We start from the raw sequence: 23496 nt of genomic DNA on the forward strand, positions 1-23496 counted from the left end.
TAGCACCAGTGTCCCGCCAGAGGCACCATTCCGAAACCCCCTGTGCCCCTTCCTCCAGATGTACTTTTCCTGCCCCAGCCCAGCCCTCGGTCCCACCTGTGGTGCCAGGAGGGCAGCGGCAGAGGTATTTGTCCACCAGGTCTAAGCATTTGCCTCCGTGGCGGCAAGGCTGGCTACGGCACTCGTCCACTTGACTCTCACAGCGCGTGCCCGTGTAGCCCGGGGCACAGGCACAGGAGAAGCTGGCGATGCCATCCACGCAGCGCCCATGGTGGCATGGGTCCGGGGAGCAGTCATCCACGTTGAGCTCACACAGCGGGCCCTCGAAGCCTGCAGAGCCAGAGGGTCAGGCTCCACCCATTTGCCAAGGTCCTGCCCACAGCCATGGCTCCAACAAGTCCTGGCTCAGCTCTACGTCAGGCCCTGCCCATCGAGCCAGCAGAAGGCGGGCTCAATTCAGGCCCCACCCCTAGTTGGCATCCACTCCAACCAGCTCTCAGGCCCCAGGACTCACACATGGGCGAGCCATTTCCATGGTTAAATCCCACCTACGGCTGTGGCCCCTCCTCCAATTCTTACACTATCAACCCTATTGCGCCTCTCTTTCAACTGCAAACGGAGACACTCGGGAGGTGCCTGTGGATAATGTGTCGGACACTCCCCATCCAGTTACAGGCGCCCAGTACCCAACCAGACCCTTTAGCCCCATCCCTAGCCTCACCTCAGTTGAAGTCTATCATTGGCTCCGCCCATGGCCGTCATCAGCCCTGATTTGCTGCAGCCCCGCCCCCAAGATTTCTCCCGGGCTGTTACTGGCTTTCTCCCCCACTAGCCCCACCTCCAGATTCTTGCCAGCCTGTCATTAACCCGCCCTCACCCTCCGCGCAGCGGCACTCGTAGCCATCCGGCTGGTCCACGCACTTGGCTCCGTTCCGGCAGGGTGTGCTAGCGCACTCATCAACATCCAGCTGACACAAGGCCCCGCTGAAGCCTGGGGTGGGGAGTGGAGTGAACAGAGGTCCAGACGGGGTCAGAACAGTCACCCCTCGCAAGACCTGCCTTGTTTGGGTAGGAAGCCCATTTACTTTGGTTTTAAATTAATTTCAATGTTTTTCATAATGTGGTTTCTATTGTAATAGTTTTCCGCTAACATGGTCTCACAACGTCCCCTCCTGGAGCTTTTGCCCCAGCAGGGACCCATCTTTTTCAGGATCCCTTACCCAAGGTCCTCACCTGAGGGGCACGTGCAGCTGAAGCCATTGACTCTGTCCTTGCAGACCCCGCCATTGACACAGGGGCTGCTCTGGCATTCGTCCAAGTCCACCTCGCAATAGGTGCCTGTGAAGCCTGGGGGTATGGAGAGGAAGGGGAATGAGGGCGTTGGGAGCTACTCTCTGGCCCGAAGGTGAGCAAGAGGGCAGGTACTGCCCTTCCCACTCATAGACAGTTCCCTTGAGCCTTGGCCTTGGCCCCCAGCCCAAACCTAGATTCAGTTCCCGTCCTCAGGCTGGACGTCCTAATCGGTCCAAGGCTTATGAGACTCCATATGGCCCTTGCCTTCAGACCACCCTCTTCCCTCTCCAGTCCGCAGACTATGCCCTGTCCCCAGCTACCAGCCCCAGGGTCCACGTTAGCTTTGTGCCCAGCCTCAAGTCCCACCCCTGCATTAATGGAAGACTGTCTACAGGCTCCCGACCCTGCCCCCATATTGTCCACGCCCCCATTGGGTCCTAAATTCCAGACTCCACTCCCAGCCTGCGGTTCTACAGACTCCATTTGACCACGCTCCCAGCCTCGCACAACATTCAGCTCTGGCTCCACCACCACCTCATCCCAGGCTTCAGTCTCTCAGGGTGTCATTCCGAACCCAGTTCCACCCAGTTCCACCCGAACCCAGTTCCACCAGAATCTCGCTCAGCACCCTGCCCCCTGCCTCAGACCCCACCCTTGCCACACCCACCACACACCTGCCATGCAGATGCAGGTGAACTGGCCTATGCGGTCCAAGCACGTGGCCTGGTTGCGGCAGGGCCCAGATAGGCACTCGTTGACATCGGTCTCGCAGCGCGGGCCGGTGTAGCCACGGCCACACTGGCACAGGAACGAGCCCTGTGTGTTCACGCACCTGCCCAGGTGCTCACAGGGGTTGGCGCCTGTGGGAATAGGCACAGCCGGTGTGGGTGTGGGCAACTGAGGACCAACCTGTCTTCTTCCCAACTCAGACAACGCCTCCCTCACCAATGGAGCACTCGTCCACATCCTGGTCACATGCGCCGCCAGTGAAGCCTGGTGGACAGGTACAGATGGCCCTGCCGTTCACCGGGTTCGTGTCACAGATAGCATCCTCGTGACAGGGATTGCTGACACAGGCATCATCCAGATGACACAGAAGCCCTGGAAAGGGGCAGGCAGAGGTTGAGGGCAAACCCTCCAGCTTTGTCCAAATTTCTGACAGTCCCACATAGTGCTTTGTTTTTATTAACCTGTAGTGTATTTAGTAGCTATTTTTCCCCAATCATTTATTATGAAAAATTTCAAACACACAAAAAAATTGATTCATACACCCACCACCTAGATGAGGCTATTGTAAGGTTTATCTATTGTTTTTTTTTTCCTGAATCATTTGAAAATTGATTGGAAACATTCACATAATGTTTTTAAATCTGTTCTTTTTCTGATTATAAAAGGGTCCTACCTCAAGTCTTTGCTTCCTTAGTACCCTCTGCCTGACATGCCCTTCCCTCCATTTCCAAGTCCCCCTCCCAAACACCTTCTCTGACCTTTGCCATTTCCAAGGTCCCCTCTCTTTCTTGGTCACAGGATAGTTCTCCCATGGCTTCTCCCCTGTACTATATGTCACCCTCCTGCCAGGCTTCTCCCAGGCTTCCCCTTTACCCCAAATCTGGCCTCCAACATAATCATTCTAACACTCAAGTCAGACACCATTCTTACCCCCATTCAAGAACCATCAGTCGCTCCTTTGCTGCCTACAGGGGAAACAGCCACTCACCAGTCTTGCCCATGGGGCAGGCACAGTAGAAGGAGGCCACACGGTCATGGCAGGTGGCCCCATGGAAGCACACGGCTGTTGCACAGTCATCAATATTCTGACTGCAGCTCTCACCAGTCCAGCCATTGACGCACACACAGCTGTGGCCACCCAGTGTGTTAAAGCAGGTGCCCCCGTTGTGACAAGCGTTGGGCTGCAGTTGACACTCATCCACGTCCTCCGTGCAGAATTGGCCTGTGGCACACAGGTGCACCAGTCCAGATACCCAGACTGTGCATGCCCACCCAAGGTCTGCCACTAGGCTCCCTCCAGTCCCATCCTCACCTGTCCACTCGGGAGGGCACTGGCAGTTGTAGGTGTTGACACCATCCACACATGTCCCCCCATTTAGACATCTGTGCCCTGGACAATCATCCACATTCACTTCACAGTTCTGGCCCTCGAAACCTAGCATGGGAGGAGGAGGCAAGGATGGTCATTGCCAGGCTGGCCTACTGGTCCCCAACCCCTGCTGCCTCCCTTGAGAACGGCTCCCTTACCAGGAAGGCAGGCACAGTCATAGGTGAGATCACCACTCTGTCTACAGGTGCCCCCGTTACGACATGGTGAGGGAGCACAGGGCACTGTGGGGTTCTCACACAGTGGCCCCATGTAGCCAGCGGGGCACTGGCAGCGGAAGGAGCCAGGCATGTTGAGGCAGGTGCCACCATGACGGCAGGGCCCTCCGCCCACCCGGCACTCATCCATGTCACTTCGGCAGTTGCGGCCCTGGTAGCCAGGTGGGCAGGAACAGATGTAGCGACCATCGGGCCCCACTGAGCAGCGGGCACCATGGGCACAGGGGCTGCTGAGGCAGGGGTCCGGCAGGGAGCAGTCAGGGCCTGCAGGGACCAGGAGAGGGTGAGCTTGGGCAGACCACACCCTTGCCCGCCTCGGGCTCCCCTCCAGATCCTCCCTTACCTCGGAACCCACGGGGACAGCGGCAGGAGAAACGGGCGGTGCCCGCTACCACCGAGCTCTGGCAGACACCTCGGCCAGCACAGGGGCCTGAATGGCAGGGATCTTCCAACTGGCACCGCTCACCCACCCAGCCTGGAGGGCACCTGTGGACAGAGACAGCTCAATGGAGGAAGGACAGCTCTAGACACAGAGGAACATACGTGAACACACAGGAAAGAAACACAGGCAAACAGAGCAATAAACACACTCATTCATGCATGCAATTATTCACTGCGACCTACTATGTTCTTAACAATAGGAATACAGCAGCAAACACAATAAAAGTGCTCCCACCCTCTTGATGCTCACAGTGAAATTGGGCAAAAAGAAGATATGTAAATCACAAATTAATATACAACATGCCAGCAGGGGGTCATGAGGACCATGAGGGCCATGGAGGGTGTAGTATAGAGTGGTGGCTCCAGAAAAGAAATATCCACAGAACCTGTGACTGTGAGTTATTTGGAAAAAGAGTTCTTTGCAGATATAACTAAGTGACAGATATCAAGATAAGATCATCCTGGATTTTCCAGGCGGGCCCTAAATCCAATGACAGGTGTCCTTTTAAGAGAAAGGCAGAGGGAGATTTGGGAGAAAAAAGAAGGCCATTTGGAGGCAGAGGTTGGAGTGTTGCGCCCATAAGCCAAGGAACACCTGGAACTACTAGAAAGTGGAAGAGAGAAGGACTGGCCCTTTAACCCATTGGAGAGCATGCGGCTGCAAACACCTTGATTTTAGACTTCTGGCCACGGGAATTGTGAGAGTAAATTTCTGTTGTTTTAAACCACCCAGTGTTGGGTCATTTGTTACAGTAACAACAAGAAACTAAGACACAGGACTAGGGGGAGAGAAGGGTGGAGGGAAGGCAATAGTATTTTCACAGACTGAAGGAAGGGAGAAGGCCATGGGGCTGCGTGGGGAAGAGCATTCCAGGTAGAGGGACCAGCAACCACAAAGTCTGACTCCAGAAGACAACTTCCCAGGCAGACACAGACAGACCCGGAAATACATACAGTTACACACACAAGCATACACCAACTCCACATATGGGCCTGGCAAATACTCAGACACCAACTGGCAGGCTGGGTCACACAGATGGGCAACTCTCACCCGGACAGACAGGAGGACCGCCCACAAATCCTCTATTCCTTTCCTGGGGACACACACCCCTTTCTATCCACTGGGGTGAGGAGGTAGACACCAATATTGATACCCTCTTGATGGGGGGAGGCCGCAGCTCCCTCTCCAAACCACCAAAGCAAGCTGCGTGGAGTGTGAGGGAAATATGAGACCTGGGAGGCGGTAGTCTTAAGACTGGAAATCTCCGGGGAAACACTGGCGGGGTCAGAGGGGCATGGAGAGGCAAGAGGGTCCAGGCCCCGCCCCTAACGCTGCCCATCCCTGGAGCTGGTCCCTCCCTCTGGCTTGTCCCAGTCGCTTAGGGCTAAGCTCGAGCAACTGACTCAGTCCTTCGCGTCATCCACAAGATCCCCCCACCCCGGCCCCCAGCGAAACAGGTCGGGACAAGGCCAGGCAGGGGCGCAGATTGTGTCTGGAGGGTAGGTCCCAGCTCCCAGCCCCCTCCCCAAAGGCCCCCCAGGGTAAGGACGGCCGCCACCACTGTGCGCCGGGAGGGGGCGCGCTGCGCGGGGCGCCCCGGACTGCGGGTCCCACCGCCAGGCTGGGCGCGGCCGTGCGGCCCCCTCCCGGCGCCCCGGGCGGTTTCCCACGCTCTGCGCCCCGCGCCCCTGCGGACCGGTCGGGCCGGTTCCAGCCTCCGCCCGAGCCCCGCCCCACGGCCTGGGTTTCGGGGGAGACCGACTTGGGGGGAGATCAGGCTTGTGGGGGGTTGGCGGGGGAGGCGAAGACTGGGAGATAGAGACAAGGGTTTAAGAGCCTACTTTTGGGGAAAGACTTGGGGGATTCACGGGGGAGATGACAGATTGGGGCGTCCCAGAAAGGACATGAGTATTTGGGACCTTGAAGGAGATGTGGGGTGGGGGCGTGGAGAGTGGTTCCCACGGCCCACCTCTGGGGACTGAGCCCGCTCCACTGCGGACAATCCAGGCTCCGGGCGGCCGCGCGCGCCGGTGATTCACCTGTCGAGGGGCGGGGCAGCCGCGGGCGCATTCACCTGTCGGCAGTATTCCAGACGCGGAGCTCCACTGCGCAGGCGCCCGGCACCGCGGCTCCGCCTCCCAGGTGAGTGGCTCCAGGTCAGGTCGCTCTTTCCCCCATTTCCACCTTTGCAGACTCCCAACCCGAGGAACCCGCTCAGCCCAGCTAATCCCACCTAGGTGAGGCCAAGTGGGGCTCCACTCAAAGTGCGTGTATAACTTCAAAGGGGCTCTCCTAGGTCTAAATTCACAGGTTGTTGAATAAACGAATATATGAATGAATCGATTAATGGCTACTGGGTGAATTGCTATTACTAATAATATTATAAAAGGAACCGAGCATTTCCCCTTAATCTTGAGAGGTTCCCCCGTATGGCACCTACTTCCTGTGTTTCTGCCGTTATTTGTACTAATAATCCCTACGCTGAGTTCATCGTATGAAGACCTAATTAAATCTGTACAAGCACCTTTATTGCCGCATTTTCCAGATGCAAAAACTGAGACTCAGAGAGCTCAAAGCACTTGCTCAAGGTAACCCAGAATTCAAACTGAGCTCTGCCTCTGTTCAGCTGTCTCCCAGACTCTGCCCTGCTCCCCACAGCTCTCTGTCTTTCCTTGTATTATCCAACAACCAAATTCTTGGTCCCCTTTGTAGTCACAAGCCAGGGAGAAGCACCCCTATTTCATAGATGCAGTGAAGTTCAGAGAGGAGAAATAACTAACCCACAATCACACAACAATAAAATGGCAGAGCAGAGCTGTATTACAGGCCTCCTGTGCCCCCACCACTAAATCTTGAGATAAAGGAGGGTGCAGATGGTGTACCCACAACTGCACAGCCACTGCTGTTGGTCCCTGAAGATTTGGTGATTGGATTATAACTACCTCCATCAGGGGCTTTACGTGTGACCTCAGGCAGCTGAGAATTCTGTTTAGTTGGGGTTACTGGGCCCATTTTCCAGACCAGGACAGTGAGGCTTAGAGAACTGAAGTCCCAGCCAGTCAGCAACATGATACGGGATTTGAACCTAGGCCAGGCAGACTCCAGAGCCCCTGCTCTTAACACTGCTGATTCCAACTGGGAAACAAAAGGTTGCCCAAGCCACACACATGTAGGAATGGTAGAGGCATCCATGGTGGACACAGAGGCAGGGAGAGAAGATAGACCACCTCCCCACTCAGGGCCCCCGGATGGCTTGGAGCCAGGCACTCACAGGCAGGCAGCCTCCCGGGAGGGCAGCTGGGTGCAGCGACCTCCATTCACACACGGGCTTCCATCCAGGCAAGGAGGGGCTGTGTGGGGGCAAAGGGAGGTGGGCAGGTCAGCCAGGCGCCCAGGAACCCCAGCTTGGAGTGACAGACGTCCTTCTTCCCTCCCCCAGGCAACAGCTGCACCGAGCTGTGGGTATCTCTGCGGGTGCAGGGAGCCCCCGCATCTATGGTTCCCACGGCCCCCCCTCCCTGCCCTGGCCCCAGCTGTTGGGGCTGCAGCTGTCCCTGCCAGCTTGAGCCCTGGGAACCACAAGGCAGGGTCGGACAGGAGGAGGCGCTTGTGCCAGATGTGGGGGCTCTGGAGGCCGCCAGAATGGGGGGTGCTGAGGCAGGAAGTGAGGGTGCCAAGTGTTAAAGGGAGGTCTGGGGCTGTGTGCCCAGATCCTGGGGTAATGGAGGGAGCAGGGGCAGGGAGTCCTGGGGCCATGGGTCTCCCTTCCAGTGATATTGGGCATCTTCTCCAGCGTGGCAGCCCTACGTAGTGGCTCTGGGGAGAGAGGCCAGGGCATGTACCCCAGGCGCAGCCAGCACTGGGTGTTGCAGGTATAGGGTGTGTGTTGAAGGGAGGGGCAGCTGGCACAAGACATGTGCTGCCCTGTCCAGAGTCCCCATCCCTGAGGGCTGTGTCCCTCTGGGGTGTGGCATAGTCTAACAGTCCTGCCAAATGGGTCTGGGGCATGGTTGGGTGTGAGCTAGTCAAGAATTTTGTGTGCTGAGAGGTGTGGGGCCACTGTGTGTGTGTGTGTGTGTGTGTGTGTGTGTGTGTGTCACAGAGAGAGAGAGATGGAAAGATGAAGGGAGATGGAAAAAAACAGACAAAAAAGGAAACTAGAAGTAGGCAGACAGAGAGGATAGAGAAGCACAGAGAAAGAGAAATAGGGAGAGACGGTGAGAGGCAGAGGAGTTGAGCTGGACATGAAAATGGGCCAACATGGTATATGTCCCCTTTCTCAGGGGACAAGCAGAGACAAGACACTGTCAACCAGACAGGGGCCTGTGGGTGTTTGTGAACTCACACTGGGGGCCATGTGACCCAGCTGTGAGGTGTAGGCCCATGTGCTGGTGAGAGATGTGCATGGCTGTACAGATGCGTGTGTCACGTGTGTGCAGGCGGGATCTGTTGTGCAGCCATATACGTGAACTGTGCATTCGGGTGTACAGCTGTGTGTGGGGGGACCTGTGTGCACAGCTATGTCTGTGTATGGGCTGGATGTGCCTGTCTACATGTGTGCGCTGAGTGCACATGTGTGCCAAGGCATGCCCTTGGACCTGCGTCTGTATGTGTCAGAGTGCAGGCGGCCTGTGAGGCACTGGGCTGACGCACATCAGTGTGTGAGCTGGGTGTGCACATCTGTGGGTGTACTCCATGTGTGCACACCTACATCTCGGTATGTGTGACCCAGGGCTGTGTGTGCTGGCGGGCCCCGCGGGGGCGGCCGCCCGTGCCCGGTCCTGCCTGGTGGGGCCGGACCCCAACCCTCCCAGCGCCCAGCCCCACACCGGCGCCCCGGGACCCCGGGTAAGGGCTGCTGGGTCCGCATCCCTCCGCCGTCCGCCAGGCCTCCCTTGGGGGGGGCTGCGTTCCCGTAGCCCCCGCCCGAGCCCTGCCGCCGGTCCCGCTTTGTCTGGCAAATAAAGCGCGAGGCCGGCCGGGGGGAGGGGGTGTCTAGACGGCGCGGCCATTGTCCCGAGCGAGGGAGGGGAGAGCCAGGAGGGGGAGGGGCGGGGGGCCCCGGCCGGCTGGGGAGGGGCTCGGGCGGAGGGGCCCCGGCACTGGAGCCTAAGAGGAGCACGTGGGCTCGCTCCCTCTTCCCTCCCTTCCCCTCCTAGGGCGGGGACGGGGTCTAGGGGCCGCCCGGTCCCAGCAGCCAGGAGAGGGAGCAGGGTTGTGGGCTGGGGAAGGGGCGCGGGCGCCGCTGCGGCTCCGGCTCCTGCTCGTAATCCGGCTCCGGGTCTTGAAACGCTCCGGCCTGGGAAGTTTCCTCGGAGTACTGAGCTCCGAGAACTTCGCGCCCCCTCCCCGCCCCCCGCCCAGCCAGGCCCACCCGGGGTGGGTGGGGGGGTGGGGCTTTGTACGAGGGGTCACCGCCCTGGGGGTACTTGGGCTCCAATCTTGACCTTCCCATGACTCCAGATGGCCGTGGATTGGGAGCGAGCCCCAGATTCTTGGTACCCCTCCTCAATTTTGAGTTTCTGAACCTCTCACCTCGAGCTCCCAGCCCCGAACTCCTGAGTCCCTTCATCCTCAGCCCTAACGCTCCAGGGCTCCTGTGCCTCGGGCTGCTGGGGCCCTGCCCCCCCCCCCATTCTGAGTCTCAGGCCCCCGGGACTGGCAAGCAGCCCCGGGCTCTGCGCCCTGGCCCCTGCTTTGGTCCTTGGCTCCCAGGCTTCCCTCCTCCAGCAGATTCGGGGGTTCTTGCACTCTGCTGCTCCCCCTTTCCTCCCCACCGTGCGTCCAGCCCTCTAGGTCCCGGCCCCTCACCTGCAGCCCCTGGCCCCGCTAGCAGCAGCAATAGGGGCAGCGCCCGCACGGACGGCAGTGGCGGCAGCGGCGACATCAGGCGGAGGCGGCGGCGGCCCCGGGCCCCCGGGCCCATGGCGGCGGGCCGCGACCCTCCCTCCTCCCTCCTCCCTCCTTCCCTGGGCTCCGTGCGCGTCCGGGGCCAGCCTCCGCGCCGCCAACTTCGCCGAAGTGAGGCTGCCGGGCCGCCCCGCCCCCAACCCTGGCGGCTCGCCCCGCCCCGGGGCCTGCCCTGCGCTCCCCGCCCCCGTCCGGCCTCCTGGGGTCCCTGCCCACCGTCCACCCACCCACACAGCCTGGGACCCGCAGAACCTCGGAAACTCTGGCCACGCGGAAAGACGTGGGACCAACCCGCGGTAGCAGACACACCCAGCCTGGTGAACGCTCGGATCCCAACACACCCAGAGCCGAGGACACACACAGGGCCAAGACACAAGCACAGATCCCCTCAGACACCCCGAAATTCACACCAGGCACTTCCTTGAGAAGCTCACAAATATACCACGCACAATTGCACAGAGCTTCACCAGGACTTAAAATCTGAAACACTCGTAAGCCCGAAACCTGTGTCTTGAGCCTGGGGCCCCATTTGCAGCCTCCGACCTCAAACACACACTAGGAGTCTCATGCATTGGGGCAAAAACACACATACCCACTTCTTACTCCCCTTCCTCCTCACTAACCTGTGTGAACCCCAAAAGTCCACCCCACTTCTCCATCCTCCTAGCTCCACCTGATACCCCACACCACTTTGCCTCTCAGTTTGATCAACTGCCTTTTGCAAAATGTCCCCATGGAAAGAATGGGGACCTCTGAAAGGCCCCAAGCCCAGCCCTGAGGGAGCTGTCATTCTGGGGAAGAAAAAGCCAGACACAGACACCTATGGGCTCAGGGCAGGGCCAGAGGGAGGGGCAGCGTCGGAGGGCTCATAGAGGGGCTGGTGAGGGTTCTGCCTGGGAAAGGGAAAGCGTTGCTTATTTCTTTATTCATTAATTCAACAAGTAGGTATAAAGCTCTAGCTCTAGGTCCGGCTTTGTTCCAGGGACTGGAGGTGCACCTTCCACCCCCAGAGAGGGCTTCCAGAGGGTCCAGTGGGATGAGCCTGGATGAACTGGAGGGATGATATCCCAACAGAGGCCCAGTCCTGCATCCAGAGGAAGGGGCAGAGTTGAGAGGGAGAATGGGCCAGCCAGGGGTCTCCCCCTTGTCGGGGGGAGAGACATCAGGCTGGCCCCCTGGTATTTGGTTTGGCGACGAGGCTGCCAGGAAGAGCAAGGGGTTGGGGGTGAGCCGCTGAATCCAAGAAGTCTGGGGCGTCAGCCATGAGGCAGCTAAACATTGGGGTTGAGCACAGAGGAGCCATGATAGGAGATAGTCACATGGGCACCCCAGAGATCTTTGGGCAATTTTAAAACTTTTTCTTTTAAAATACTTTTAAATATACAATAATGTAATTTCCATATGCCCTTCACCCACACTTTGCCACATTTGCTTTATACTTATATATACATATATATATGTATATTTATATATATGTATATATACATATATATATATGGAGAGACAGAGACAGAGAGAGACAGAGCAGAGAGAAGCTACAGACACCATGTTCCTTTGCCCCCAACACATCACTGTGTGTTCCTTAAGAAGAAGGGCATGCTTTTACCTAATCACCATAGTTTCACTCTCAATCCATATGCAAAGTTTTCTGTTGCTCCAATAATATCCTCTATAGTATGTCTCTTTGCTGGTCCCGGATCGAATCCCCAACTATGTGTTGCATTTAATTGTTGTCTCCTGGCATCTTTTAATCTGAATTTGTTCCTCAGCCTTTCTGTGTCTTTCATGACATTGGCATTTTTTGGACAGTCAAGATCACTTGCTTCACAGAATGTTCCCCAGCAGGCTGGCCTGCTGGTTCCTCCTGACCAGGTTCAGGTTGTGTCTTTGACAGGAAAGGCAGAGCCCATGTTGGTCCTCCCTGGTACACCTGACACCAGTTCCCAGCATTGGCAATGTCACACTTTGATCATTTAAGTGAAGTTGGTCAAATTTCCCTACTGTAAAAGTACCATTATCTTCCCATCCACCCGCCTTGTCATAAACAAATATTAATATCGTGTGGGGAGATACTTTGAGTCTGTGTGAATATCCTGGTGTCCATCAAACTTTCACTCACCGTTTTTGTGATTTGTGAATGATTTCCTAGATGATTTCGTTTTAATTGAGATAAAATTCACAGAACATAAAATTAACCACTTACTATTTTAAAGTGTTCAGTTCAGTGGTATTTAGTGTAACCACCACCTCTCCCTGGTTCCAAGACATTTTCATCACCCCAGAAGAAGACCCCGTCCCCATTTGCAGGCACTCCCCAGCTCCCTCCCCCCAGTCCCTGGCAACCGCTAATCTGCTTTCTGTCTCTATGGATTTGCCTGTTCTGCACATTTCATATCAATGGGATCATACACTCTGTGGCCTTTTGTGTCTGGCCTCTTTCACTCGGCATCATGTTTTCGGGATTCATCATGTTGTAGCGTGTACAGTGGTTCAGTTCTTTTTATGGCTGAGTAATAGTCCATTGCATGGCTATACCATATTTTGCTTATCCATTCATCCACTAGTATCTTGAATCAATTTTAAATGCTGGAAGAGGAAGAGGTGAAGGAGGCAGAGAAGTACCATTAGACAGAAAGGAGAAGCACGAAAAGCCAAGGGTGAAAGTTGAATGACTGACGAGTGCCCAGCATCAGAGATGACCCCCAGCCTTGCTGAGACTGGCAAATAGTCCAGCTCCAGGGGACAGGAACTGAGGACGCTGGGCCACTCCCATCTTATAAGTGCAGCCGCCATCTGGGAGCGGAGCTCTCCACCCATCATACCGTTGCAGCCCCATGGGGAGGGTATACACCCATCTTATGGTGACTTGCTGGAGGAAGAGCTGAGATTGGAATCCAGGTCTGAATGCCTCCAGGCTGCAAGGAGCTCGACGAGAGGTGGGGGTGGGGATTGGGAAGAGAAAAAAACAAAAGTTGCATAAGAAGGGGCACAGTCTGACTCACAAGGAGCGTGCTGAGTCAGCAGGCCCACGGGGCAGGCGTAGCTTGAGTCCTCCTCATGTTGATTGCCCCAGGAGGAAATACAAGCCCCTCAGCTCCGTAGAACTGGGCTGATGCTCATCAAACTTTCAGTCATTGGTTTTACCATTTGTTAATGATTTCCTCTGACGATTTTTAAAAATTGAGATAAAGGTAATCACTTACCATTTTAAAGTGTTCAGTTCAATGGCGTTTCATGTAACCACCACCTCTATCTATCTCCAGACCTTCCTGCCCCCCTCATCATCAGACTGAACTGAACTCCATCTTCACCTGGCAGGCCATGCATGTTCCTGGCCTTTGCTCTCTGCCTGGGACACCTAGATGGATAGAAGAATCCTTTTGCTTCCTCTCCAAGCAGGAACTCACAGCAAACGTGTTCTGTTTGGAAACGCCATTTTCCTATAGCTATAGGACATGCTCTGCTAGTATTTCCTGCACATGCTACCCCTTTGCCCATACTGGTCCCTCTTTCTAGCGTGACTTCCCTCCCTCCATTCCTGTATTTGGTAAACTCCTGTTCATTCTTCAAGGTTCCAGCTCCAGGAAGCCCTCTCTGCACCCGCAGACCAAGCTCCTTTGCTGCCGTATGCTTTACTAGCACCCTCCTGCCCTCCGGCTCAGCCTTGCCCATGAGGGGCTGCAGGTATCTGTGTCCTGTTGTCTCTTTCCTAGACTGGGAGCTCCCTGGGGCCCAGGCATCATCCAGAATGGGGTGAGCACATAAGGGGTGACATTGGAGGATTTGGTGACTCAGGAAGTGGCTAAAGAAGTTGAGAGCCCCACAGGGGGCTCAGACCACTCTCTTCAGTACCCTCTGGGGTACTAGAATCTAGGGAATCAGGGGCAAAGGTCTGGTCTCCAGAAGGGGGGGTCTAACGTGCCCCCTGAGCCATCTGAGAAACGATTTTCTGTTAGAATGGAGGCTCTAGGAGATGCTGAGCTTCCTGTCTCGATGAGCAATCCGGAAACTGGGCACACACTTTGCTAGGCAGGAAGTCCAGAGCCTGTGACTCTGCTGAGACAGCAGCCTCTGGTCTGTGGCGGACAGAGCCAGAGAGGGAGCAGTAATGGCGAAAACAGGCTGAGGATGGCATGGGGGGAGTGGGGACAAAAGGAAGAAAGGCACATTGACAGAGCCTGTACTGTGTGCCAGTTCCTTTTGAAGCCCTCATGACTCCGAGGGGACCCAGTCAACAACCAGAAGATGGGCTTCTGACTCCAGGCTCCTGCTGCTGTCCTCTAGCCACTGTGGCAGGACCAGCCCAAGGTGTCCTGATCTCTGGGGGAAGAGGACAGACAGAGCGACCATTCCCACGGCCTTGCAGCGGGCAGCCGCACAATTCCCAACATGGTGTGGGCAGGGGGGGCTTGAGCCCTCCTCCCTGCTCCTGCTGGCCGCATTGGCTGGGGACTGCATTTCTCCTCAATGAGTTCAGTCCCCAGGGATGCAGGACCTGGGGCTAGGCCAAGACACAGCTGCTGGGCCAGGGCCCACTGACCAGAAACCTGAGAACGTGCCCTTGGCTTCTCCTCCCAGGACCACAGTCCTGCCCTCAGCACGGAAGCTGGGGCCAGGTCAGTCTTCATGGCCAGACAGTGGGTCATGGGAGCCTAACCAGAACCAGCAGGGGTGAGGGCTGCCGGGTGTGGGTCCTTGGCAAGAGTGGGATGACTGGACCCTAGGGGCTATGGGCTGCAGACCTAGCCACGTCTCCTGGCCTCTGGCTCCCTAGGGCCTTCTCATGCTCAAACCCTCCATGGCTCCCTACTGCCCAGAGTGACACCTTTCTCACTCCCCAGTCTCACTTTCCTGTGTCCCACCCTTCCCCATCTTTGCACAGGCTATGCCACTGCTGCAAGCTCCCTTCTCATATCCAGAAGGCTCCTTTAACCTGACAGCTCACTCTGAGAGGCAACTCTTCATTCAGTCTTTCGACAAACATTTACTGAGTCCCTAGTTGGTTCAGGGGACCAACACAGAGCCAGTTCCTGCCCAGATAAGAGAGACAGACAAGAAACAAATAAAAACTGAGGGTGACCTGAGTAAGAGAGAGATTTCAGCATTGGGTGGGGGGCGGTCAGGATAGTACTCGCTGATGAGGGGACATCAGAACTGAGACCTGAAGGAGAAGGAGGAGCCAGTGAGGCAAACAGCCAGAGGAAGGGTGTTCAGGCAGAGGGAAGAGCGCATGCAAAGACCCAGAGGAGGAAGGGGTGGATGGATAAGAGGAGCAACGAGGAAGCCAGGGTCCTGGGTGCAGAATGAGAAAAGGGTGGGAGGTCAGGGAAGCTGATGAGGGCCAAGTCCCAAGGGGCCAAAAGGTCTGGGATTCCGTCCCAAGCATGGTGGATGCCACTGGATGGTTTTAGTAGAGGGAAGCTGCTCTGACTGAGGTTGTAAGAGATCACTCTGGAAGCTCTGCTGTCCCTTCTCCCAGGGACATTTCCTGCAGCTTCACATGGTCTTCTCTGGCCTCTGGCTCTCACCACCCCTTCCTTCTTGACTCCCACCCTGACACGTGATCCTCCCTGGCTCCCACGTCAGATTCTGAGCTCCACGGGCATCTGTCTTGCTCATTGCGGAATCCCCAATGTCTAGCATCAAGCTAGGCACAGTAGATGAAAAAATTGTCAGTCGATGAATGAATGTGCTCCATACATCTTGGGGCAAATCAAGACCCAGGAGCTGGAACCTGAATGTGCCCCGTACCAGTCCTTGTAATGTCCCTATCTGGACACCGACATGTCCAGCCCCCATTAGATGAGGGCTGGATCAGAGGAAGGCTAGGGACTGGTGGGACTTCCTGGAGGAGGAGGGGATGAGAGAGCTGAATGTGGATGAAAGGGGAGTAGAGAGAAGGCAATTCATTTGAACAGAGATCTGAAGGTCTGGGCAGGGGAACAGAGGAGGCCACTCCCCAGCCCTTCTGGGGGCTGTGGTTACTCTGCCTTAGGACCCTCCATTGGGTGGGACACCCAGTGGATGTCTTGGCCTCACAGACCCTGGGATCAGACCACTCCAATCTTCTATGGCTACCGCCTCACTCAGGACCCCATCTCCTCTTGTTCATCTCTGAACCAGGACACTCTGATGTCCTTGCCTCCCTGGATCCTGAAACTTGTCTTCTTCCTTCCTGAAGGTGTGGAACTTGTCCTCCCCACCTTTCCTACTACTTCAGAGAAGGGGAGTACCTCGCCCTGCCCCTCCCCTTGCCAGGGCTTTTCATTCCCTCCTCCCCTGGCCATAGGTGGAGGTCTCCTGTAGGAAAGTGAAATTCACAACAAATGCTCATCTCACATTCCCCCACCCAACCCTTAAAATCCTGTCTTTGTCCCCAAATCTCCCCCCACTGCTGGCTTCATTCTTCCCCTTTTCCACTACACTTTATGCCCTCAGTGGCTGACCTCTCCAGACAGTATCAATGAACAGCTTTGTCCTCTGGCATCCAGGTGGGTTTGGCCAATAGGAGGCACTGGCAGAAAAAGAAGCCAGAAGAGAGAATGGGGTATTAATCCTCCTGCATCCTGCTCTGTAGGGTCACTTCGGCTGACTGTGGCCTTTGACCAAAGGCCCTGTCCACACACATCTCTTGCTGGGCTTCACTAACCTCCTTCCTTCGTCTTGCCCAATCAGGGGGACCTGGAGATGGTAATGGCTCTCCATTGATACTCGTCCACTTGGCTTTCCCAAACCCTGCCTGCTGTATATGATCCCGGTAGCAAATCTCACTCAGATCACCCTATTTGAATGTGCCAGTTGTTTCCTCCAGGCTTTGGACTGGGGTTACCACTCTGCTCTCCCCATCCCTGCTTGAATGTACTCGCCCTCTCCCCTCAGCTCCCACGCCAGGCTTTCCTCTCACGCTCTGCATAGCTCAGTGCTCTCTCTTTCCACACTAGAAGCTATGCCCCTCCTATTGATACCCACCTCCTACGTTGCTGGAACACCATGGTTGCCTGCTTCCCCTCTTCTTTCTGTGGTCTCTCTTCTCTGCATGTCCCTTGGATGCAGGGGGCACCCGGGGCTCAGTCTCATCTTGTTCTCCACTGTTCTGGGGGAACTTCGTCCTCTCTTCCAGTGTCAGTGCCCCTCTGTTCCACCACTCACAGGTGCTCCTCGCTGGGCCATCATTATCTTTAATCCATTAGATGCTTCTAGGTCTTTGCCCCACATGTCCAGCCCCCAAGTAATATTCTAGACACACAGATCTGTCCAGGATCCACTCCTGCTGGGCCCCATCACGCTGGGGATCAAGCTCCTGGCACCGTGTTTGAAGCCCTTTGCAATCGCATGTCTTCCCATCCCAAACTTTTCTCCCCGTCTTACGGAAATGTTAAAACATCCCTGCAGGGTTCAGATAGCTCCAAGGCCGCCGCCTCCAGGCAGCCTTCCCGCCATCCCCCACCAGGTGAAGTGCTCCTTGCTAGTCCTCATTCACTCGGGCCTGACCACATAGGGCTGGGAATGTCCATACCCGGCTCCGTTTTCGGCACCCCGCATCCCCGCCCCGCTTCCTCTGTTGCGGGCCCAGGGGCTTAGAGCTGGTGGCAGAAGTAGGTGAATAACTGAATGAATGAATGAGTGAGTGAATGCTGGAAGGTGGTTTGGAGGCGGGAGCTCAGAGGGTGAGGCGGAGCTTGGGAAGAGCATCGGCCCAGCAGCACCTCTTCCAGCCCTCTGGGTCCCGGCTCCCGCCCGAAGTGAAGCGCGCGCTGAGCTCCTAGGCCGGAAGAAAGACGCGTCGGAATTGGCTGAGGCTGGGAGAGGCGGGCTTCAGCCAAGCCATGTGTCTCTAATGGCTCACTCGCCAGGACTCTGCCCAATCAACGCGATCGCTTCCTCCCCGGCCCCTGCAACCGTGGAGGCGGAAGACGGCTTTTTCTTGTTACCCTGGCAACCGTCAGCGGACTCGTCGCCCCAGCAACTGTCAGAGGCCTCCAGTCAGCTTTCGTCGGGGCCTCTGGTTACCCAGACAACCGCTACCCGTTCTGGTCAACCATCAGCCCTTCCCCCGTCACCCTGGCAACTGTTGCCCTACCCAACATCCCCCGACACGCCGTCCTGCTCCTGCCTGCAGGCCCCCTCGCCCCAGCCCCCTCCCGCCCATCCCCAAGCCCCCAGAGGGGCACTACTCTGGTCACCTCCCCGTGCTGAGGCTGCGCGCAGCCCCGGCCTGTCTCCCCTCTCGCACTCTCGCGTGGGACTGTCCATACGCTACAGCGAGCTTTTCAAAATGCAAGCCATGTCCCTCCCCTGCTGAAAACCCTCCCCCGGCTTCCCATGAGAATCTAGTCCAAACTCCTCCAAACTCCTCCGTCTGGATGCCTCCTCTCTAGCCCTAACCCAGCAGTCACTCATCTCCACGTTTGTTACTCCAGCAGCCGGAGATTATTCCCGCCTCCCACCTTCCTATTTACTGCTCCCCACTCTGCGAAAAATGCGGCCCTCCCCAGCGAGGAAAGCCTTTTTTCCTGAACCCCATTGCACACATAGCTCTGATGCCTCTTCTCTCTGATGCCTCTTCTCTCTATGTGTGTCCCCATTGCACACATAGCTCTGATGCCTCTTCACAATGGGGCTGTGTTTTTGTTCACACTCTATCCCCAGCGCCTAGAACAGTGCCTGACACATATAATGAGTGAAAGGATGTTATGCTGGGGACAAGGGAGGGCAGAGAGGGGTGATGAGCAGGCAAGTTTTGGCCAGGCAGGCAGTTCGTCCCAGAGATGAGAATGTATTTCTGAGGTCTGCTGGGTCCCCAGAGAGATGCATCAGGCCGCAGGTCATGACACTGTCCCCAAAGACCAGGCAAAAGCTGGAGAGATAGAAGTTGATGCTGTGACTAGCCTGGAGTCATAGGCTGAATGGAGGCTGTATCACCCTCTTGACCTGTATCACCCTCTTGGAGGCTGGAGCCTGGGCCCCTAGAAAAAAATCAGCAGAAATAGTGAATTTGGAGTGGATGATTCCGGGAGCTCTGGAGAGGCAGGCCTCAGATGCCAGATGGCCATTCAGGAAGCTGGTCCCTTCCTGTGCCGCATCCAGCATCTCACATATCCTAAAGGAGAGCTGTTTTCCCATGGACCCAGAGACAGGACACTAAGGATCTTTCCCAGGCTGCTGTAAGAGGTCTTGACCTTACACCCTCTGGAAGCATGACTGGGAGGGCAATCATGGCAGGGAGCTGCCCAGGGTTTGGCTGGAGAAGGGCCTGCACAGGCAGGTCCTCCCGTGGTGAGGTGGTCAGGAGCCAGGCAAGGAGGCCCTCTATGCTAGGGACACCCTCATCAGTACTGTTCAATAAAACGTTTTATGCTGATGCCCTTGAAAGATGGCTAGTGTGACTGAGGAACTGAACTTTTAATCATACTTAATTTTAACTGATTTTCAATTAAATGGAAGCAGCCGTATATGGCTACCAGTACAGGACAATGCAGCATTTAGCTAAAGACCCAGACTGGAGGTGGAAGCCAGGGACAGGAAGGTCAGAGCTTACGGCTTTTGTGGGGGGGGATCTCTGTCAAGAAGACAGGTGGCCCAGAGAAGGGAGAGAGGACTGTCAGCATCTAGCTCCACGGAGAAGAGGTGTCCGTGGTTCCCAGGGTCAAAGTGCTTGCTCACACGTGTATACACTCATGCCTGTGTGTGAGCAAATGGGCTGGTGTGCCTAAGGGCACCCACTGATGCACTTGTGTGTGACCCAGGAATTCCACGCCTGTGCACAATCCGGGAGACCACCTGTATCCGCACACCGTGTGGACTCCCAGGTGCATGCAGGCCAGTGAGCGAGGGCCACTAGTCCAAAAGGTCTTGCAAGAAGGCCCACATGTACTGGTGCATTTCCTCAGGGTGGCTTTGTGGGATCCAGTGGCCCACATCTGGCAGTATGTGGGCTTCCAGCCGGCCAGGCACAAAGCGGCTGCTGATGGCCCCAACCAGCCCCTGCTCCAGGTAGGTGTCCTTCTCCCCCCACAGCAGCAGGGTGGGCGTGGCCAGCTCCTGGGGCTCCAGGGGAACGTTCCTGTGGCCAAAACAGACAGACAGAAGGATGGCTGCCCCCACCCTTTTTCCCCACCAACTCTCCTGAGCTTCCAGCTGGGTCTGGTCTCACCTGAACATGTTTCGATAGTAATTGAGGGGCCCAGTAAGGCCATTGGGCTGAGAGAAGTCATAAAGGAAGGCCTCAAGCTCGTTGGGGCTCAAGCGTGGGATGCCTCTCTTGTGGTGGGTGAGGGTGGTCTTGAGGATCTGGGCACAAAGCAGGACTCTGGCTTCAGTACCCAGCTACCCAGTCCCAACCAGCTACCCTCCACCCATCCCCGGCCTTCACCCCATTGCACCTGGAAGTCAGACATGGACAGCAACTTCTCCGGCAGCCAGGGAAGTTGGAACAGGAACACGTAGTTGGAACGGAAAAACTGTCCAATGTGGCGTATTGCGTAGTCTGGGGAGAGAGGACAGCAGACATGAGGACTGGGCCTGGTTACACCTAGGTTGGGCACACAGATGTGCCAACACTCAGGCATGCCAGTGCTGCCTGCCTGAGTCTGTGAGGACAGCTGATGTCTACCCTCACCCTGGCACGAGCTTCTCTCCCTGTTGAGTAATCACTGTATCCATAGAATGGGGGCACCTCCCACTGCACCCACTGTACCCCATAGCCACTGGTGTACTCTCCCTGCCCAGGCCTGGATACATTTCCCCTGATTCATTCAACAAACATTTACTGAGCACCTACTGTGTGCCAGGTCCTGTTCTAGACCCTGGAGACATAGCAGTGAATGGGACAGACAAAACTCCCTTGTCCTCGGGGAGCTGACAGTCTAGAGGTGGGGACAGGTAAGAAATAAAGAGAGAGAGAGAGAGAGAGAGAGAGAGAGAGAGAAAACAACTATAACTATAATCCTGGCAATTAAAATCAGGTGATGTGATAAACTTGGGTAACCAGAGACAGCATCTCATGCTATTGTAGTTGCTTAGTTACCTGTCTTCACTGCTAGAAGAAAGCCATTTAATCTCTCTCAGTTTCCCCAACTGGACCATGGGGATAAAAACACTTTCATAAGCCTAGGAAGCTTGTGTAGGTTACTGTGTGAGGCTCCTTGTCGGAGCAATTGTTACCTGTAAGTACTCAAAAAATGTTACTCCTAAGTGTATTGTCACTGGCTGTAGAATGGGAATCCCACTGGGGAAGGGACCCAGGTTCACCACTGCGCCCTCAGACCCTGGAGTGGTGACTGGTGGATGAAGTGTCGACACGAACACAAGCCCCTACACAGGCACATCCCAGTGTTGCGGGCTCCTTGATATACCTTGGTACACCGACATGGGGGCACCACTGACCACCACCATCCGCTCCACCAGGGATGGGTAGTAGATGGAGAAGTTCCAGGCTAGGATTGCTCCCCAGTCGTGGGCCACGATGATGCACTTAGAGTAACCTGGGGGACCAGAGGAACCGGGGTGAGATAGTCGGTCGAGGTGAGTGAGGGGTGGGGGAGGCTGGGGCTGGGATGGGGGCATGTCCCCACCCAGGCCCAGGATGATATCTTGGACGTCTGCCATCAGCAGGTCGATAGTGTAATAATCCACATCCCTGGGTGCATCGGAGGAGCCGTATCCACGCAGGTCCACAGCCACTACATGGAAGCGGCTCTGGAATTCCCGGAGCTGGTAGCGCCAGGAGAACCTGTTTGGCAGGCAGAAGAGGGTGGGAGGTTGAATCAGGGTCCCCAAGGAGCACCTCCGCCCTACGACTAGCACGGGCCTTTGGCAATCCCACCTTCCTGCTCTGGACTTCTCAGAAAAGAGGATGGGGAACCCCAGGCCCAGGGCGATGTCACTGTGCCCTGCTTCTTGGGCAGTGTCACCATCGACCCCTCTTTGTCCCATCACTTAGGGTTTTCATCCCCCTGCGCCCTCGTATAGACCCTGTCCCCTGAGTGCCCCATCTGCACCCTATATCTTTGCTCCCCCTTGTCTACCCAGCCCTTCTCCCGCCTCCTAGATGACCTAGTGGTCCAAGCTCCACCTATCCCCAGCCCTGTGCACGAAGGGCCCTTGGCTTCAAACATACCAGTTCTCCGGGAAGCCATGCAGAAATAACATGAGGGGCCCTTTGCCGCGACCAGCGGAGACGTAGTGCAGGCGCAGGCCGGAGCTCTGGAGGAGGCACAGTTTGAGACCTGGGGAACCCCTTCAAGGCTTGAACCCTTCCCCCAGCCTTGTGCCGACCCAGATTTGGATTCAACCGTTTGCGCTCTGCTCACTCGGCTCCGGCCCGGCCTCCTAGGCTGCTGGACCCCCGCAGCCCCGACGGCGCCCCGCACGCTCACCTTGAGGGTCAGGAAGCAGTGCTCTCCCAGTACCGGGTCGCTCAAGCAGGCTGGTGGGGTGCGCCGGGGGCGCCCGCAGCAGCCACGTCTGGGCCGGCACAGCGCGTGTGTGAACGCGATGCAACCGTAGATAGCTGCGGCCACCAGCGCCGCGGAGAACACCAGGCTCCACATGAAGGCGCGCAGCAGCTTCAGAGAGAGACGCGACGGCGCCAGCAGAGCCGTCACCACCAGCTCGGGCATGTCGCCGCGTTCCGGGATGACCGTGCTACCGTCGGGGGTCTGGACCGCCGGGGGCGCGGGCAGCGGCAGAGAGGAGGCGTGCGAGCGGCGGAGCCCACCGCCTTTGGCCTGGGATCCCTCCGTGCCGTCGGAGCTTGCGGAACGTGCCGAGAGAAGGGACGGACGGCTCAGACCGAAACCAACGCCGCACACGACTTACCTGAGTGCCAGGTAAACACCTGAGCGCGACGGTCACAGGGAGCCAGGTTAGGGTGCGGGGGTGGAGCCTGCGAGGACCAGGCTTCGGGGGGGGGTAGGGAGGAGCCTTGAGAAGGGGTGTGAGGGGCTAGAACTGCGGGCGGGGCTTGAGAAGAGGGCGGATTCCCGCAGCAGGTGGATGGGTGGGGTCTAAAGTCTAGAGGGAGACAGGGTCCAGTATAAACAAGAAAGACGGGGCATCCCGGGCGAAGCGGGCGGAGCCTGGAGCGCAGGGTCGGGGCACTGAGCGGTGGGTGTGGCCTACGGGCCGACGGGGTGGCCCGAACTTGTCTCTGGAACGTTGTCAGGGCTGCGGCCGTGGCTTAGGAGGGTGGACGGGGAGAAGGCGGGGCCTAGAGAAGGCGAGGTCTAAGGGGGGGTGAAGGTCCGAGGAAGAGGGCTGGACCAATGACCTGCGGGGCCGGCCTAGATCCAGGCTCTTCAGTCAGGGGGCGGAGCCTAAACCTAATATGGCGGGTCGCGCGGGCTCCGAAGGGGAAGGATGGGGACAGGCCGCGCCACGGCTCGGATTAGGCGGGCGGCGCGGACGATTGCTGTGGTCCGAGGAAGCCTCGGGAGCCCCAGCCATCGCCTCTCCGGAGCTCCCCGTCCTGGAGCGCGCGACCCTACCCTAAACCTGGCGCCCAGAGACCTAGCACC

The 23496-nt window shown here is 56.9% G+C and overlaps 2 protein-coding genes across 2 annotated transcripts in view; both read right to left on the bottom strand.

Annotated features, from left to right (window-relative positions):
* The window catches only part of NOTCH3 (notch receptor 3), a 30395-nt gene extending 20384 nt beyond the window's left edge, over nucleotides 1–10011 (bottom strand). Inside the window, exons 1-11 of the mRNA XM_081077021.1 lie at nucleotides 9881–10011; nucleotides 7341–7419; nucleotides 3971–4113; nucleotides 3550–3891; nucleotides 3335–3457; nucleotides 3011–3244; nucleotides 2239–2394; nucleotides 1968–2153; nucleotides 1234–1347; nucleotides 878–991; nucleotides 97–330 (exon numbers count right to left, since the gene is read on the bottom strand). Coding sequence (XP_080933147.1) covers nucleotides 97–330; nucleotides 878–991; nucleotides 1234–1347; nucleotides 1968–2153; nucleotides 2239–2394; nucleotides 3011–3244; nucleotides 3335–3457; nucleotides 3550–3891; nucleotides 3971–4113; nucleotides 7341–7419; nucleotides 9881–9995 — 1840 coding nt within the window. The 5' untranslated portion in view covers nucleotides 9996–10011. The remainder of the gene's footprint in view (nucleotides 1–96; nucleotides 331–877; nucleotides 992–1233; nucleotides 1348–1967; nucleotides 2154–2238; nucleotides 2395–3010; nucleotides 3245–3334; nucleotides 3458–3549; nucleotides 3892–3970; nucleotides 4114–7340; nucleotides 7420–9880) is intronic.
* An 8644-nt stretch (nucleotides 10012–18655) lies between these two features.
* Nucleotides 18656–23012, bottom strand: EPHX3 (epoxide hydrolase 3). The gene is made up of 7 exons (XM_081077069.1): nucleotides 22357–23012; nucleotides 22098–22183; nucleotides 21553–21710; nucleotides 21334–21462; nucleotides 20362–20465; nucleotides 20133–20269; nucleotides 18656–20042 (listed from the first exon to the last, which is right to left on the bottom strand). The coding sequence occupies exons 1-7, from the start codon at nucleotides 22597–22599 to the stop codon at nucleotides 19817–19819; spliced, it is 1083 nt and encodes a 360-aa protein (XP_080933195.1). The 5' UTR covers nucleotides 22600–23012; the 3' UTR covers nucleotides 18656–19816.
* Nucleotides 23013–23496: the final 484 nt, after the last annotated feature.

This window comes from Rhinolophus hipposideros (genome assembly GCF_964194185.1).
Source record: "Rhinolophus hipposideros genome assembly, chromosome: 16".
Lineage (NCBI taxonomy): Eukaryota > Metazoa > Chordata > Mammalia > Chiroptera > Rhinolophidae > Rhinolophus > Rhinolophus hipposideros.

What these genes read in the sequence shown, in the direction of transcription:
- EPHX3 (XM_081077069.1), bottom strand. Translation starts at nt 22,599, where the DNA reads ATGCCCGAGCTGGTGGTGACGGCTCTGCTGGCGCCGTCGCGTCTCTCT. An exon ending in CATGGCTTCCCGGAGAACTG is followed by an intron (nt 21,711 to 22,097) that starts GTATGTTTGAAG and finishes CCTGCCAAACAG; the next exon opens with GTTCTCCTGGCGCTACCAGC. An exon ending in AGATATCATCCTGGGCCTGG is followed by an intron (nt 21,463 to 21,552) that starts GTGGGGACATGC and finishes CTGGTCCCCCAG; the next exon opens with GTTACTCTAAGTGCATCATC.